The 12,754-nt window shown below is 37.4% G+C and overlaps 1 protein-coding gene across 1 annotated transcript in view; it reads left to right on the top strand.

The window, feature by feature from the left end:
* Positions 1-12,754, top strand: part of SPAG16 (sperm associated antigen 16) — a 340,520-nt gene that overhangs the window by 49,574 nt on the left and 278,192 nt on the right. The window contains exon 10 of the mRNA XM_072342185.1: positions 4,139-4,269. Coding sequence (XP_072198286.1) covers positions 4,139-4,269 — 131 coding nt within the window. The remainder of the gene's footprint in view (positions 1-4,138; positions 4,270-12,754) is intronic.

The raw sequence follows: 12,754 nt of genomic DNA, 5'->3' as shown, positions 1-12,754 counted from the left end.
ATGCCTGAAATATAATTAGAACTTGACTTGTATTTCTGTAAACAACATTATTTGAGCCACAAATGTGTTATTTCTTCCTGGAATGGCAGTACAAGATTTAAGTGGTTTGGGAGCTTTACGTATTTACTTTCTAATTTGGGATGTTTCTGTTTTTCGTCCGTTGTTTAAGTTCCCTTTCCCCAATTGCCATTATACATAAGGTACAAAGAAATCTTATTTCTGTTATCTTACGTAAGTTTCAAATAGAACTGTGAGCATTCAGGTATTAATTGGAGGTTGATTTTCCTTAATGGATGTTTGTATTACTGCTTTTAAAGACATACAGTCTACTTTCACAGGAAGAAATCCAAGGGAGATGTAAATTGGTTAGTCAAATGAAGGTACAAATATCAGGTGCAAACATTTCTAACTGTACTCTTTAAATCCTCTGAAATCCCAATGCTTTTCAGAGCATGTTTGCAGTTCTTTCTCAGCTCTTATTTGTTACTTAGAATGTCTTTAAAAACAAGTGCGAGTGTAGGAAACTACATTTAGATGGCTAATCTGTGTGAAGTGGGTGGTTCGGTGTCTGTATGTTTAGTTATCAGCTCAGTGCAAGATACAGGTGCCTTGTTGATACCTGAGTTAAGACAAGGAGGATGATTTTTTGTCACCTGCTCTGCTCTCTCTCCCTTGTGTCTGTCTTCCTTCTCAGTCAGAAGAATAGCAAGACAAACATCCTGGGTTTCTCAGTGTTAACAGCCTGTGCTGTTCTTTAGAAATGCAATCTGTTGTTCTGGGAATGGAATAGCTGAGCAGCATTAAGGCTACTTGAAGCTGAAGTTTTGCATATCTATAAAACCTTACCCCCAAAAAACACAGAAATTAACAGAGGATTTTACATGAACAAAACAAATATGTAGCTTCTTAGCTTCACTGGGAAAACATAAACGTGGTTTAGACGGGATGAAACTTACATCAAGGTCTGTGATCAAGTATGTTAGGCACTGAACATCTAAACCTTTTGTGAGACCCAGTCTTGCTTTTTTAATAGTCAAGTTTGAAAAAACAATAGAAAACAAAAAAACATCACTGGATTTTGGACTCATTTTACTGGGCTTATTTGTAAGATTTGAAGCCATAGACTGCTGGAAAGTACCTCTTAGGTCTCATCTGTAATAGTTACGCTGACACTGGTTAGTAATGTCATTAGCTAACATTAGTAGTAATTCTGATAGTCATTTAAGGAGTTTGGTTCAGGGTTATAGCATCCTCACAGGATGTGCATTGTAGAAAGCTTCTGAGGTGGGAAACAGAATGATATTCTCTTGATAGTCTGTGATTTTGAAAATTACATGTATGCTTATTCCTTTAAATTAACTGTTGCCATCAAGTTAAGTGCAAACAACAAATGTAGATATCCTATTGAGTGTGCGCATTTTCAGATTAAAATGCATAGATTTTATCTCATTCTTTGTCTTTGTTGTGGGCATTTTAAATAATACAGTAACTTCATTCTTTGGAAGTTTCTCCCAACTGAATGTCCTGAAAATGCTGCAGGTGAGAAGGATTACAAGTTGTTAGAAAACTATAACCTCTGTAAGTCATCTTGGAATGACTGGTGGAGTACTTAGAATATATTGGGTGCTATTACCCTCCCTACGTTCTTTAATGGCAGTCTATTTTTAATAAATCTGTTTAGTTGGGTTAATTGGAGTTGGTAATAAATATAGTCCAGTCCAAATAGATGCTGATTGAAAGTCCACCTCTAAGGATTGAGTATATTTTTATATGTAATTTGTTTTTTTGGGTTTGTAGTTGCAAGACAAATGTGTTTTGAAGTATGCAGAAGATCTGCCTTCTACTCAGTTCTGAAGTAGTAGTTTTTTAGTGCAGAGAATTCATCCAGGTTACCTGAAAGCACATGGTTAAGCTGATGCTCAAATGCAGTGGAAGACTTTGTATCTGGATAATGATGGATATACAGTAGCTATGTATGAAGAAGATTATCACGATGTGATATCAGTTCTCTTTAGCGGAGTTGATCTTTTGAAGAGATGAGTTTTGAGTACAGCTTTATGCAGTTTACCTGTCTGAAGTCCTGAATGGTTGTTTCAAGCTGTTTTAAATGACAAGTGCAGATGATGTCCAAACAGCCATCTGATGTCTGCTTCTTTGACTTGGCTGTCAGAAAGAAGGGCCGTTCATTCGTTCTCAGTCCCTCTTACCTGGCAGAGCCAGTCCTGACTCCAGCTATTTTAGTATTCTCTTTAAAATCTTTTTAGTGTTCAGTTTCTAGTGTTCTTATGTCTGCTACAGATAGATCTGAAGGATGTGGGTCTTTGTACAAATCCAGCCCTGCAGTGTATCTTATCTTAAACATGTTGTCCAAGTATCTCTGCTGTGCCATCTACTTCAATCAACACCTGACTTTTTTGCCTTCCGTTATCTGTTGATGTTGTGCTGTTTGTCATTATTACTAAATGAGCTAAGTACATACACCGTACTCTGGATGTCTTGTAGAGAAAATCATCTTCAGGTTTCATTCTAAATTCTTATCTAATGTATAATTAGTTTCATCTTAATAAAAAATCATCTTGAAGCCACAGATTTCGAGGACAGAGACCCTCTTGCACAGCAAAAATGATCCGTCTTTTCCTGTATTTTATGATGAGTTCACCAGAGCCTTGAAGAACTGACTTGGCTTCATGTCTTGAATGGGATCTTATAAGGGGCTGATTAAGTGCAGATGCTTTCTCACTGTGTTGCTGCCTTGGAGAGGCAAATAAAAGGCTGCAAATCTGAAAATACCCATTAGACATAGGCATTGGCATAGAACAGCACCAGCAGCTGATTAGGCAGATGTCTCATTGCAGCTGCACCATGGGGTTCTGGTCCTCTCTTCTACAAGTGCTGCTGTGCTGGGAATCCTGTTGGAAAGTTGCTGCCTGTGAAACTGGTTTAGTAGAAGGAAGGATCTTCTGTCCAAGTGGCGTGGCCTGTTATTTGTCTGCTCTCCTGTGCATTGTATGGTGTATCTGTGCCTATGTGGCAACCTTCTGTCTGTTTCTGTCACTTTTCAATTTAGAGTAATAACAAACGCTGTTCTATTTAGCTGATTATTCAGTGATTACATCATTGGTGCTGTGGTACTGAGTTTGTTGCTAGGACTTTACTCTTTCCATATCTGCTTAGGAGATGTATGTAAGATAAAGCGAAAGGAATGAAATATAAATTGAGTAATTTGGAAAATGAGAGGTAACTTTGTCCATTTTTAGTTGAAGGAACTTTTCTGTCAGTGGAATGAAAAGGTTTCTAGAAGTTAACTGTTGAGGAGGTGGTACGGTGCAGGATAGAGCACTGCATCGTACATTGGTAGTTTTGTACTTGTTAATTTTTTTTTCTGTTTAAGAAAAAATAATTCATTTACTTGAAATCAGATCGGTATTGACTTTTGACTGCCTACCACCAAATACTTCATGAGTGCGGAGATGGTGAATTGAACAGAAATGATTTGCTTTCATGGATTTTTGTATTCTTTTAGCGTTATGTACTTAATTTACGATAAAAACATCAGGCCAAGTTTGTTATTTATACCTCCATCATTACACAAACTCAGCGGTGAGGTCAAATTTCAGCACATTTGCCACTTTACCTGAAAAGATCCATTCTGCAGAGCTGCATCTTTCCCAAAGCAGCTACTCTGAAAAACATACAAGCTTTTTTGGGGTATTGGTAGGAGTTTTGCTAGTATCAGCAGTGAACTTCTGTGTTCTTATAACAAATGTAAGTCCACTGTTTATGTTTGGTTACAAATAATGATTAATATTGATGGTTGATCTCTTCCTTGAGCTATGTTGTATTCATGTAACTGTGTAGACATTCGTAAGAATATAATTTTATAAGAGCAAATTAATAATTCTCATACTATGCAGTGGTTCGTTACAGGCACCAGTCTTCAAGATCTGCCTGTATTCATTTTTAATAGTACGTATCAGGATAAAATCAGGACAACAGTGATTTAATAACGCATAAAAATTGAGCAGAGGGGAAAAACAAAGAGACAAAATTGTGCTTTTAAGGTTAACATGATAAGCAGTGCATTGCATGAACTTATGCAGCTTTTCTGAAAATTATATATCTGTTTTTTTTCCTCTAGGATTCAGAGTTCCCTGTAGATTCTCAAGTGAATTCGTACATTGCTCCTGCCAAAGAGTATAGCCAGTTCCTGGAACATGGAGAGTATAAACTGGAGAACACTTTAAAACTGCATGACGCAGCAGTGAGCTGGTAGGAGCTGCTAACAGTACATTTATTTTATTGCTAAATACATGTTGAGTCTTTTTCTTTCTTTCAGCAGATCATTCAGAAGCTTTAAATTAAAGTAAATTTGGAGAAACCAACTGCCCCGGTCAGGGGGAGATTGTCTAAGAATATAAAAGTGGAGAAAGTGTTTGGGAAATTGAGTGGGAGCATAAATGCACTAAAATATATGAGCAGAACTGCTTACAGATTGAGATTAATCTTCTTTGTAGGAAGGGTGGGATTCGATTAGCAGATACAGACGTCTGTGATTCCCACTTTTATAAAGTCTGGTTTTGGAATGCTGAACGAAAGTGCTGAGTATTTTTGCTATTTGTATTTGATTACAGTTTATTCCCTTGGGTCAAAAATCAGAAGAGTTTAAACTTAGATTAGCTAGAGTGTGCAACAGCCTGTAAGCAATGACATTTCAGGGCTTGTTAGCTACAGGCCGAGGAAGAAAGTGCTAGTATGATGATTCCAAATTGTCTAATTATGATTTTAATCTTTTTAAAAATAATGAATTATTTTTATATTTCAAGTAAGTTTTATGTAGAACAATACTTTCTTTACTGCAGTCCAGCTGCTAGTAGTTTACTTCTGAGGGTGTCCCTGCAAAAAAAAAGCACAACAGAACAAAACCCAATATTCTTAGAATTAATTTGAGTAGCTTAATTTCTTGTTGCATCTAAGAAACATAATCCGAGTTAGCTATGTTTTAACGGCCTAAAAGTGTGAGCAATTCTCATACAGGGTAGAAGTTTGACAGTTGACTGACTTGTGCAAACATCAGTGTTGAGAAAAATAAAGATTACATTGCTTAAGCAGTACAGAATAGCAGAGCCAAGTAAAGCAGCGGCACAAATTAGAAAGTAGTTTTTGGGGTAGGTGAGTGTCAAGTAAGTCTTGTCTGTGAAATGGGAAACAGTCTTTATGCATTTAATAACTGTAGTGCAAAGCTCACAGACTTTCAGTTGGCTGCCCACATTTTGTACTGTTTTATTCTAGCTTGACAGGGTTCCTCCTTAGACTCTCAGATACTTGATTCTGGTTTTCCATCTGGCTAAGTCCTAACCTCAAAGACGTAAGGTAATATTTGGAATAATTTTCTCCTGTACTGTATAGTCAGATGAGGCCAGTTGGGAAAAAAATCGGTGTTGCTGCTTTGAAGAGACTGTAACAAATCCACCTGAAATGTTATCGAGTTAGTGGGCTTATCAGAAAGCAGTCAGTGCAACAATGGTGTATTGGTGGGGGGGAAAGAAAGCCCAGACTGACAGAGGAGGAAAACCTTTCCACCCTTGCAGGATTTTCAGTGAGTCAGGTAGAATAAAGATTAAAACATAATCTTTCCAGGTTGTCTCATCCCAAAACTCACACGAGAGGCAATAGTGTAACAGTTGCCACGTTAATGTTTGTCAACAGTGTCCTTTTACCTATAGTAGAAAGTGAGATTTATTAAAAGCTACTTTTAAATTGTGTTGCAAATTACACGTAAGTATTAAAATGTGTAATGTATAATTTTAAGTGGTGGTTGCTCAAAAGCTCATCAAGGAAGGATACCTCTACCTAAACTTCGCAGTTCTGCGTACTTCAGGAAAAGCAAGGTAAGTGTAATGTGTGTTGGTGTAAGAATATTCTTTGCATCTCTTATCTGTTTTGAATGGTATCTTTTATATCTTGCTGGAAGTATTATTCTAGATCTTTATATCCAGTGTTTCTAGTTATTGCTAGGAGAGATGGTTGTATGTACTGGAAATTCTGAGTACTTTCCACAGTTAGTAAATGGATGTCACACCTTGAGGATACGATACCACTCAAGAAAGTAATTTACTAGTTAAAAATAAATTGGATGTCTTTAGACTTACTTGAAAACTCTTTAACAACTTGCTTGAAGAAACAGCAACTAAATTAGAAAGAAAAAAACCCAATGATTTGGAGCATTTATTTAATTTCATGTACTGACAATATGATACTGACTTTCATCAGGAGGTAGTGCTCTAAGGGAAGTGAGGGCTCAAATAGAGCTCTGAAATGATTTGAATTGCTTGTTTAAAAACATAAAAATGTAAAAGCATGAAAAGAAAAAAGGAATGTTAAGATGTTCTTGCAAAAATATAAGCACTATAAATGCAGACTGTAACTGAACCTCTCATTTGCTTAGAAATCTCTTTATGAACATAGTGGATTGCAGTTTCTACGTGTTTAACTATGAGAAAGAACATTCAAAACTCCAGGCTGTTTTAATTAAAAAGCTTTTTCTGTCTGTATATCACTACTTAAAATCAATCCTTGTAAGTGACTGGAAAGGCTTTGTTTTCTTGTCTTGCTATTGCTAAACATTGTATCGTTGCTTAGTTTTGTATCAGTGGGTCATTTTTGACAGTGGCTCCTCTGGAGTATGTTTAACACCCTTCCCTATTTGAGGAATAAAACCCGGAATGTTCCTGTGTGCTTCAAGAGAACAGTTCTTAATGTTGAAGAAAAGGATGCTTATAGTATCTCTGTGGCAGCAGGTGGTGAAGGATTAAATGGGGGAGAGAAGTTACGAATACTTAAGTTTTGGGAGAAGTTTGAATTGGAGTTCGTACCTTACCAGATGCTAGGGAATCTTGAGGCATACAGCTAATGCTCACAGAGCTGTAGTGGTTGTTTTTAGTTTGGTAGAGTAGCTACTCGATCCTGGAGCTGACTTTCCTCAGAAGTCCAGGAGGTTATTAAATACATAAATTGTGGTGTTTTTTTTCTTGTAGAATGGCTTAGATTCAATTCTCTGTGTAAGGAACTGAATGAAAACTGTGCATTTGGAGAAATACTGAACTTGTACTAAACTTAAAGTAATGATGATTGTCTGTGCAGGTTTACAGACAGAAGATAAAGAAACCAATAGGTACTGAATGAGAACAGTTTCTTGTAGTTGATAGGATAAATAGAAATAATCCTGTTGACTTAGGAGGAGACCAGATTTGCGTTTTGGATTTAGTCTTTTCTTACCAGAAGCAGCGTCTAATAAAGATAGAATTGAATCTATTTTGTATTTGTATTAATAGAATCTTTTACGTTTCTGTAGAAAATCCAACTCCAGCAAATCCAAATTCAGACCTTTTACATGCCTTAAAGCTGATGCTTTAAGACCTTCAATTTAACACCTTCCCTTGGGTAGGGAAAAAAATCCCTTGGGAAGCCATGTTTGCTTTTTGCCAAGCTGAATGTTTCCCACTTCTCAAATATTCACACAGACACTCTTCTGCATTAAGCTCACATTTCTCAAGTGTCCTTGCAAGTATCCTAGTAAATCTTACTCCGTCTGCAAGAAAGGCTGTAAGATCTATAATGCATAAATGATCTTCTAAATCTTACTTGCTTACTGTCCATTTTCTCCTAACTTGCTGTCTGCTTCCCGAGGGGTTTGGATGGCTTACCAAGAAAGATATTTCTGTGTCACTCTGTGCGGTACATCTGTCACAGTTTACATTGTCTTCGCTTGGGAAAAGAAAGATGCCTAAGCAAACGTCATTCAGTGGTTAGCATGGTGTTGGAAAGTAGAAAAATATCGAGTATTATGTTGGACAGATGCTTATGTGAAGTGCAGCTGAAGAGAAAACAGTGATGGCATGAGTTTGAGATTAGTGCAATGTTGCCGTGCACAATTATAATCCAAACCCCATACTTGCCCAGGTGCTAGCGAAACCCTCGCTAGGGCCAAAAGGACCACCGTGACTCATCAAGAAAGGTGGCAAAATGGCGTTTATTAGGAGTCACGGCAACAGTGCAATACTGTATTTTGCATGTAATTTGATATGTTTTGTAGTTTAAAAAAACCTCCTGTTTCTCTTGTTTTTTTTTGTTGTTGTTGTTTGTTCAAGTTTTATATCAGAAAATGAATGTTGTGAAAACAGTGGGTATTTGGTATTTATCTGTGGCATTTAATAATACCCGTAACTCAAGCAGAATGACAAGTGAAGGCTCCATGACTTTTTCTTGCCTTTTTGTTAAATTTTTAAGATGTCTTCTCCTTTTCCTTCTCCATCCTGCCCACACATCGCAGACATAGGTTACAGTCTTCCATTCAAAGCATATTTGCTTCGGCAATTGCTTTAAAAATGCCTTTTGATTGCAGTTAAAGTGTATGACCTAATAACCTCAATGTATATCTATACAAATAGAAAATACATATTCTTGTTTACAAGTAACTTAATGTCCCCATGTCTTTTATTTCTGTTCAATATATTGTAAAAGAAAAAGAATATCAAACCCATTCTGCCTGGACACAGTAAAATACGAAGCTGGAGATAAGTATGAAGAAAAGCAAATACAAAATGTTTAGTGATTATCTAGGCTTTCCTGATGGGTCCAGTAAGAGATAACTTTTCTATAGGGACTAATTCATCATTATATCTTATTATGCTGGTTTTCTCCATTATTATTATTATTATTTTTATCAGTGGATTCCAGATGAGATTTTTAGAGCTTATCTCCTTGGGAACCATGCAAATTGACTTGCAGCATAAAATGTGTAGGTGATTTTATGAGTCTCATTCAAAAATTGAAACTGAAGTTAGTCTTGTGGTGCCTTGTGCACAGTTACAGAGGTGAGATGGAACAAAGCTGCAACCCCCTGGACCTTTTCCCTTTTAGCTCCTTTACTACTTTTTTCCTCCTTTGTGTAAATACCTTTGTGTTGGTACACAGATATACATACACATGCATGCAGAGGAATGACCTTTGCTGAAAGACTTGCTGAGTGTTAACGTGAGGAATTTCCTTTTGAACTAGTCTGAAGTTGGCTGTAAAGTACAGTGGTGCAGATTTGTGTTTTTTCCTTAGTTTCAGTCTGATGCAGAGAGAATTCTGCAGTCATCTACAGAACAATGTTTCAGTCAATGTCTTGCTTTAAGTCTCCTTTGGGCACTCTGCTTAGTTTTAATTTTGTTTTGTTGACTCTTTTCTAACAAAAGATGGAAGAAGCAGGCTGTTAAGATTTGTTGGGTATGGACGAGGTAATGGAAGTAGTGTAGATCAGTTTATAAGCAAAAGCCTTGATAGTTTTTCCTCTATTACCTGTAGTTGGAGAGGGTTCCATATGAACATTTCAAGATGGCTTTCTTTTCTCTCCTTGATTTTCTTTTTTATTGTGATGCCGTACACTTCTGTTATTGGGTGGCTTGATGGTTTGCTGAGACTGCTGCCTGTCAGACTGATGAATGTTGTCTCCCTTTTTCCTGTATTCCAACCATTTGTTTCTATCTCTGTTTCTTTACAGCTGGTGAGGTAATTTTGTTCTGTGTCTGTATGATGCCAGGCAAAACACGGTCCATCTGCCAAGGGGTGATCAGTCATATGAATCGTATTGTGTCCTGAGAGAATGCAAGCTAGAAAAAGGGAGTTCAGAATTTGTGGGGTGAAATTCCTCATCAAAGAATGAGTAGACACTGTGAATTGAAGATTTGCCTTAGCAGTGTTAGTTGCTCCTTAATTTTCCTATTGAAATTATACCTGATTTTAGAGGTACCTAACATACAGTGTAACTGCTGTGGATGTTTAGCTCAAGCACAGCAGGCTTTGAAGTCTTGACCCATGTTAACTATGGGGCATGTCCTGTACTCCTTGCCTTCCCACTCCAGTGATTCAGAACTTACCTTTCTTCTTCTGTTCAGTTTGCTTAGTATCTTATTATTTCTTGCAGTAGGTGTTTCATACTCAAGACCCACGAGTTTGTAACTTTTTAATATTGTCTTTCTTTCTTTTCCCAAGTGTGAATTTCAGAGCTTTATTTCTGATGACAAAGAGGTAGCTCCAGAATGGAAGTTTTCCTAGCAAACTGGTCTGGAACCTGGTGGTGTATCTTTTTCTGGAACTGATTGTCCCAGCATGTAATCTCTTTTGTGTTAATACATGAAAAACATTTCTATAAATTGGCTGTGACAAAAAAGCACCTTTCTCAGAATCATTTCAGGAAGGAAGACACTTTTCAGGGCTTAGACATGCCACTGAAACAAATCTGTGTCCATGTAATTGTGTAAGTAAATAGTCTATAATGTTGAACCTCTTAAAGATGTTATGCAAGGAATTTACTGTTTCTATTAGAATTTTCTATTCTCTCTTCTGTTATTGTTCTCCGAAAGCCAAATCTGTAATTGTTCTTTCAATTTAGGCATAAAAGACTTATATCAAAGATGAGGAAAGTGAGTCTCACCTTCATACAGATTACTCAGCCCCATGCTTCCCAGCTCTCACTTCTATTTTATGGAACATGAGATGGATGGAAATCTGGTTGGATGGCTGTGTGCAGAGGGTGGTGATCAGTGGCACAAGGTTTAGCTGAAGGCCAGCCACTGGTGGTGAGTCCCATGGGACTCTGCAGGGTTCATTCTTGTTCAGCATCTTCATTAATGACCTGGTGAATGGGACAGGGGCACCCTCAGCAATTTGCAGGTGTCACAGCACAATGAGGTGTGCTCAAGGTGAGTCTGAGCTGCTCACAAACTCATGTGTGCCATCAGCTTCAGCTGCAAAACCTGAATCGTGGAATGCCAGGTGGCAGTGGGCTCTGCAGGTTTAATTTAGTGCTTTTGCTCTATGAAGACAGAGAAGGCGTATCTGTGTATGTGCTTATGTGACTGCCTGCCCTGCTGGCTGAGCCACTTCTATATCCCCAGTGATGTTCTGTGTGGCTCTGTTATTCTTATGGGGAATAATTCCTGTAAGATTATATACAGAGAAGATCCTGAAATTGAATTCATGTCTTTTGCGTCACAGCTCAATGCTCTAGCTTTCTATTTCAGAGTATCACTGTTTCCTATAGAAATTAAGTTCTTAATTTTTTCTGCACTTAGACCCCATCATAACAGAGAGATTATTTCACGGACTTCAGTCTGTTCATTATCATACTACGTCCCTGTAAGAGCTTTAATGCAGCTTATGAGGAAGAAGTACTTGTAGGAATATGTCAAATGTACTTTAGCTCCTTGTAATGCAGTTTAGTAAGGAAAAAGTGAATAATCAGAAATTGTAGGACGGGTCACACTTAGATAAGCTCTACGAGGGCTTAGTGTAGCACAGGTAGGAAGGCATTGCTCCTGGCAACAGCCCTCCATCCCAGCATTATCCTGACTAACATCAGTAATTGGAGGAGAGGCGTGTGTTTCCTTTAGCTCTGCATTTGCCTCTTCTCTGAGTCACCTGGTGAAAGTCCCTTCCTGTCCCTCTCAGTAAGTTTTCTGGCTGCCATAGTTGTGAGGAGTTTGTTTCTCTTTAGCTTTGTCTGCAGCTTTGACCACATTGATGGCTCCTGTGGGAAGGCCTTGGCCATCACTTTAATGGGCAGCTTGAAGCCATAACAGTAATAATATGAAGTTGTATTGTGCTACTTTATGGAGTACCCATGAAATGAGCTGGGTAGCTCTGTAATTTTGTTAGCAAACAAGCATCTTCATCAGAGAACAGGATATTTTCAGGGAAGGTCAGTGTAGGGAAAGTATATTTTTATTGGTTACCTTCATAGTCTGCTTCAAAAACTTTGCAGAAAGTCCTTGAAGTACTTGATTATAAAGGCATGATTGTAAAAACATTGTCTTACCCTTATGAAGGTTCCTCTATATTCTCTGTAGACTGAAAACTATCATGCCTGATAACTGTCAGCAATTCTGAATTCTGGTTATTATCTTTTTGGTCTCTTACTTATTATTGGTAATCTGTGGACAGGAACAGGGCTGAATAGATTGGGTCAATAGTTTTCTGATCTTCAAGAAACAGCCGGTCTATGGTGAGCTGCTAGAAAATAACTCATGAATTTCTTTTAATGATGTGTAAACGGGGTATTGAGATGTTAGTGAAAGGAAGTATTTTAATGAGCGCAAAAAGTCATTTGTGTGAGAGAATCCACTTTGTGGCAATGTTGGAAAAAAAAAGTTCTCAATTTGTTTTAGAATAGAACAATGTTAAACTCCAGGATTTCTGAAAGGTGAGTAATATCAGCCTTTACGCTTCAGTGTCTGATAAGATTTTAATTCCTATCTGCAACAAAAATCCTCAATTAATGTATAGTACTGACTTTTCTTGTCACATGAAAATTCATTTACACTTGTATTGTGTTTTCAGCATCCATTCAGAACTATTCTTTGTTTAGAAACATGGAGGGAGTGGTTACTTAAGAGCCTTTGTTTTGATTCCATGTTTCAGTTTTAATGTTTCTGGGATTTCCACATATAAGGAAGCTCACATGCATCTTTGGGAAAAGAATGGTTTTTTTAAAGCTATTTTTTAGGTAATTGTGTGAAGAGTTTGTGAATATTTGAGGCAGAAACATAGATTAAAAAAAAAAGAAAAGCCAAAAAGATACAAAGTTTGCTTAGTGGGAAAGGAAGGAATATTGATGAATGGCATTTCTGAGAACTGGATTGTTCTGTGCTTAATATATTGTGATACTGTGGAAATGGAAGGGGAATGTGATGAGAATATAAGGAGAAATATC

Source organism: Excalfactoria chinensis, chromosome 7, assembly GCF_039878825.1.
Source record: "Excalfactoria chinensis isolate bCotChi1 chromosome 7, bCotChi1.hap2, whole genome shotgun sequence".
In the NCBI taxonomy this organism is placed as follows: domain Eukaryota; kingdom Metazoa; phylum Chordata; class Aves; order Galliformes; family Phasianidae; genus Excalfactoria; species Excalfactoria chinensis.
The sequence above is the reverse complement of the archived record's forward strand: the minus strand, read 5'-3'. Positions and strand labels throughout refer to the sequence as shown.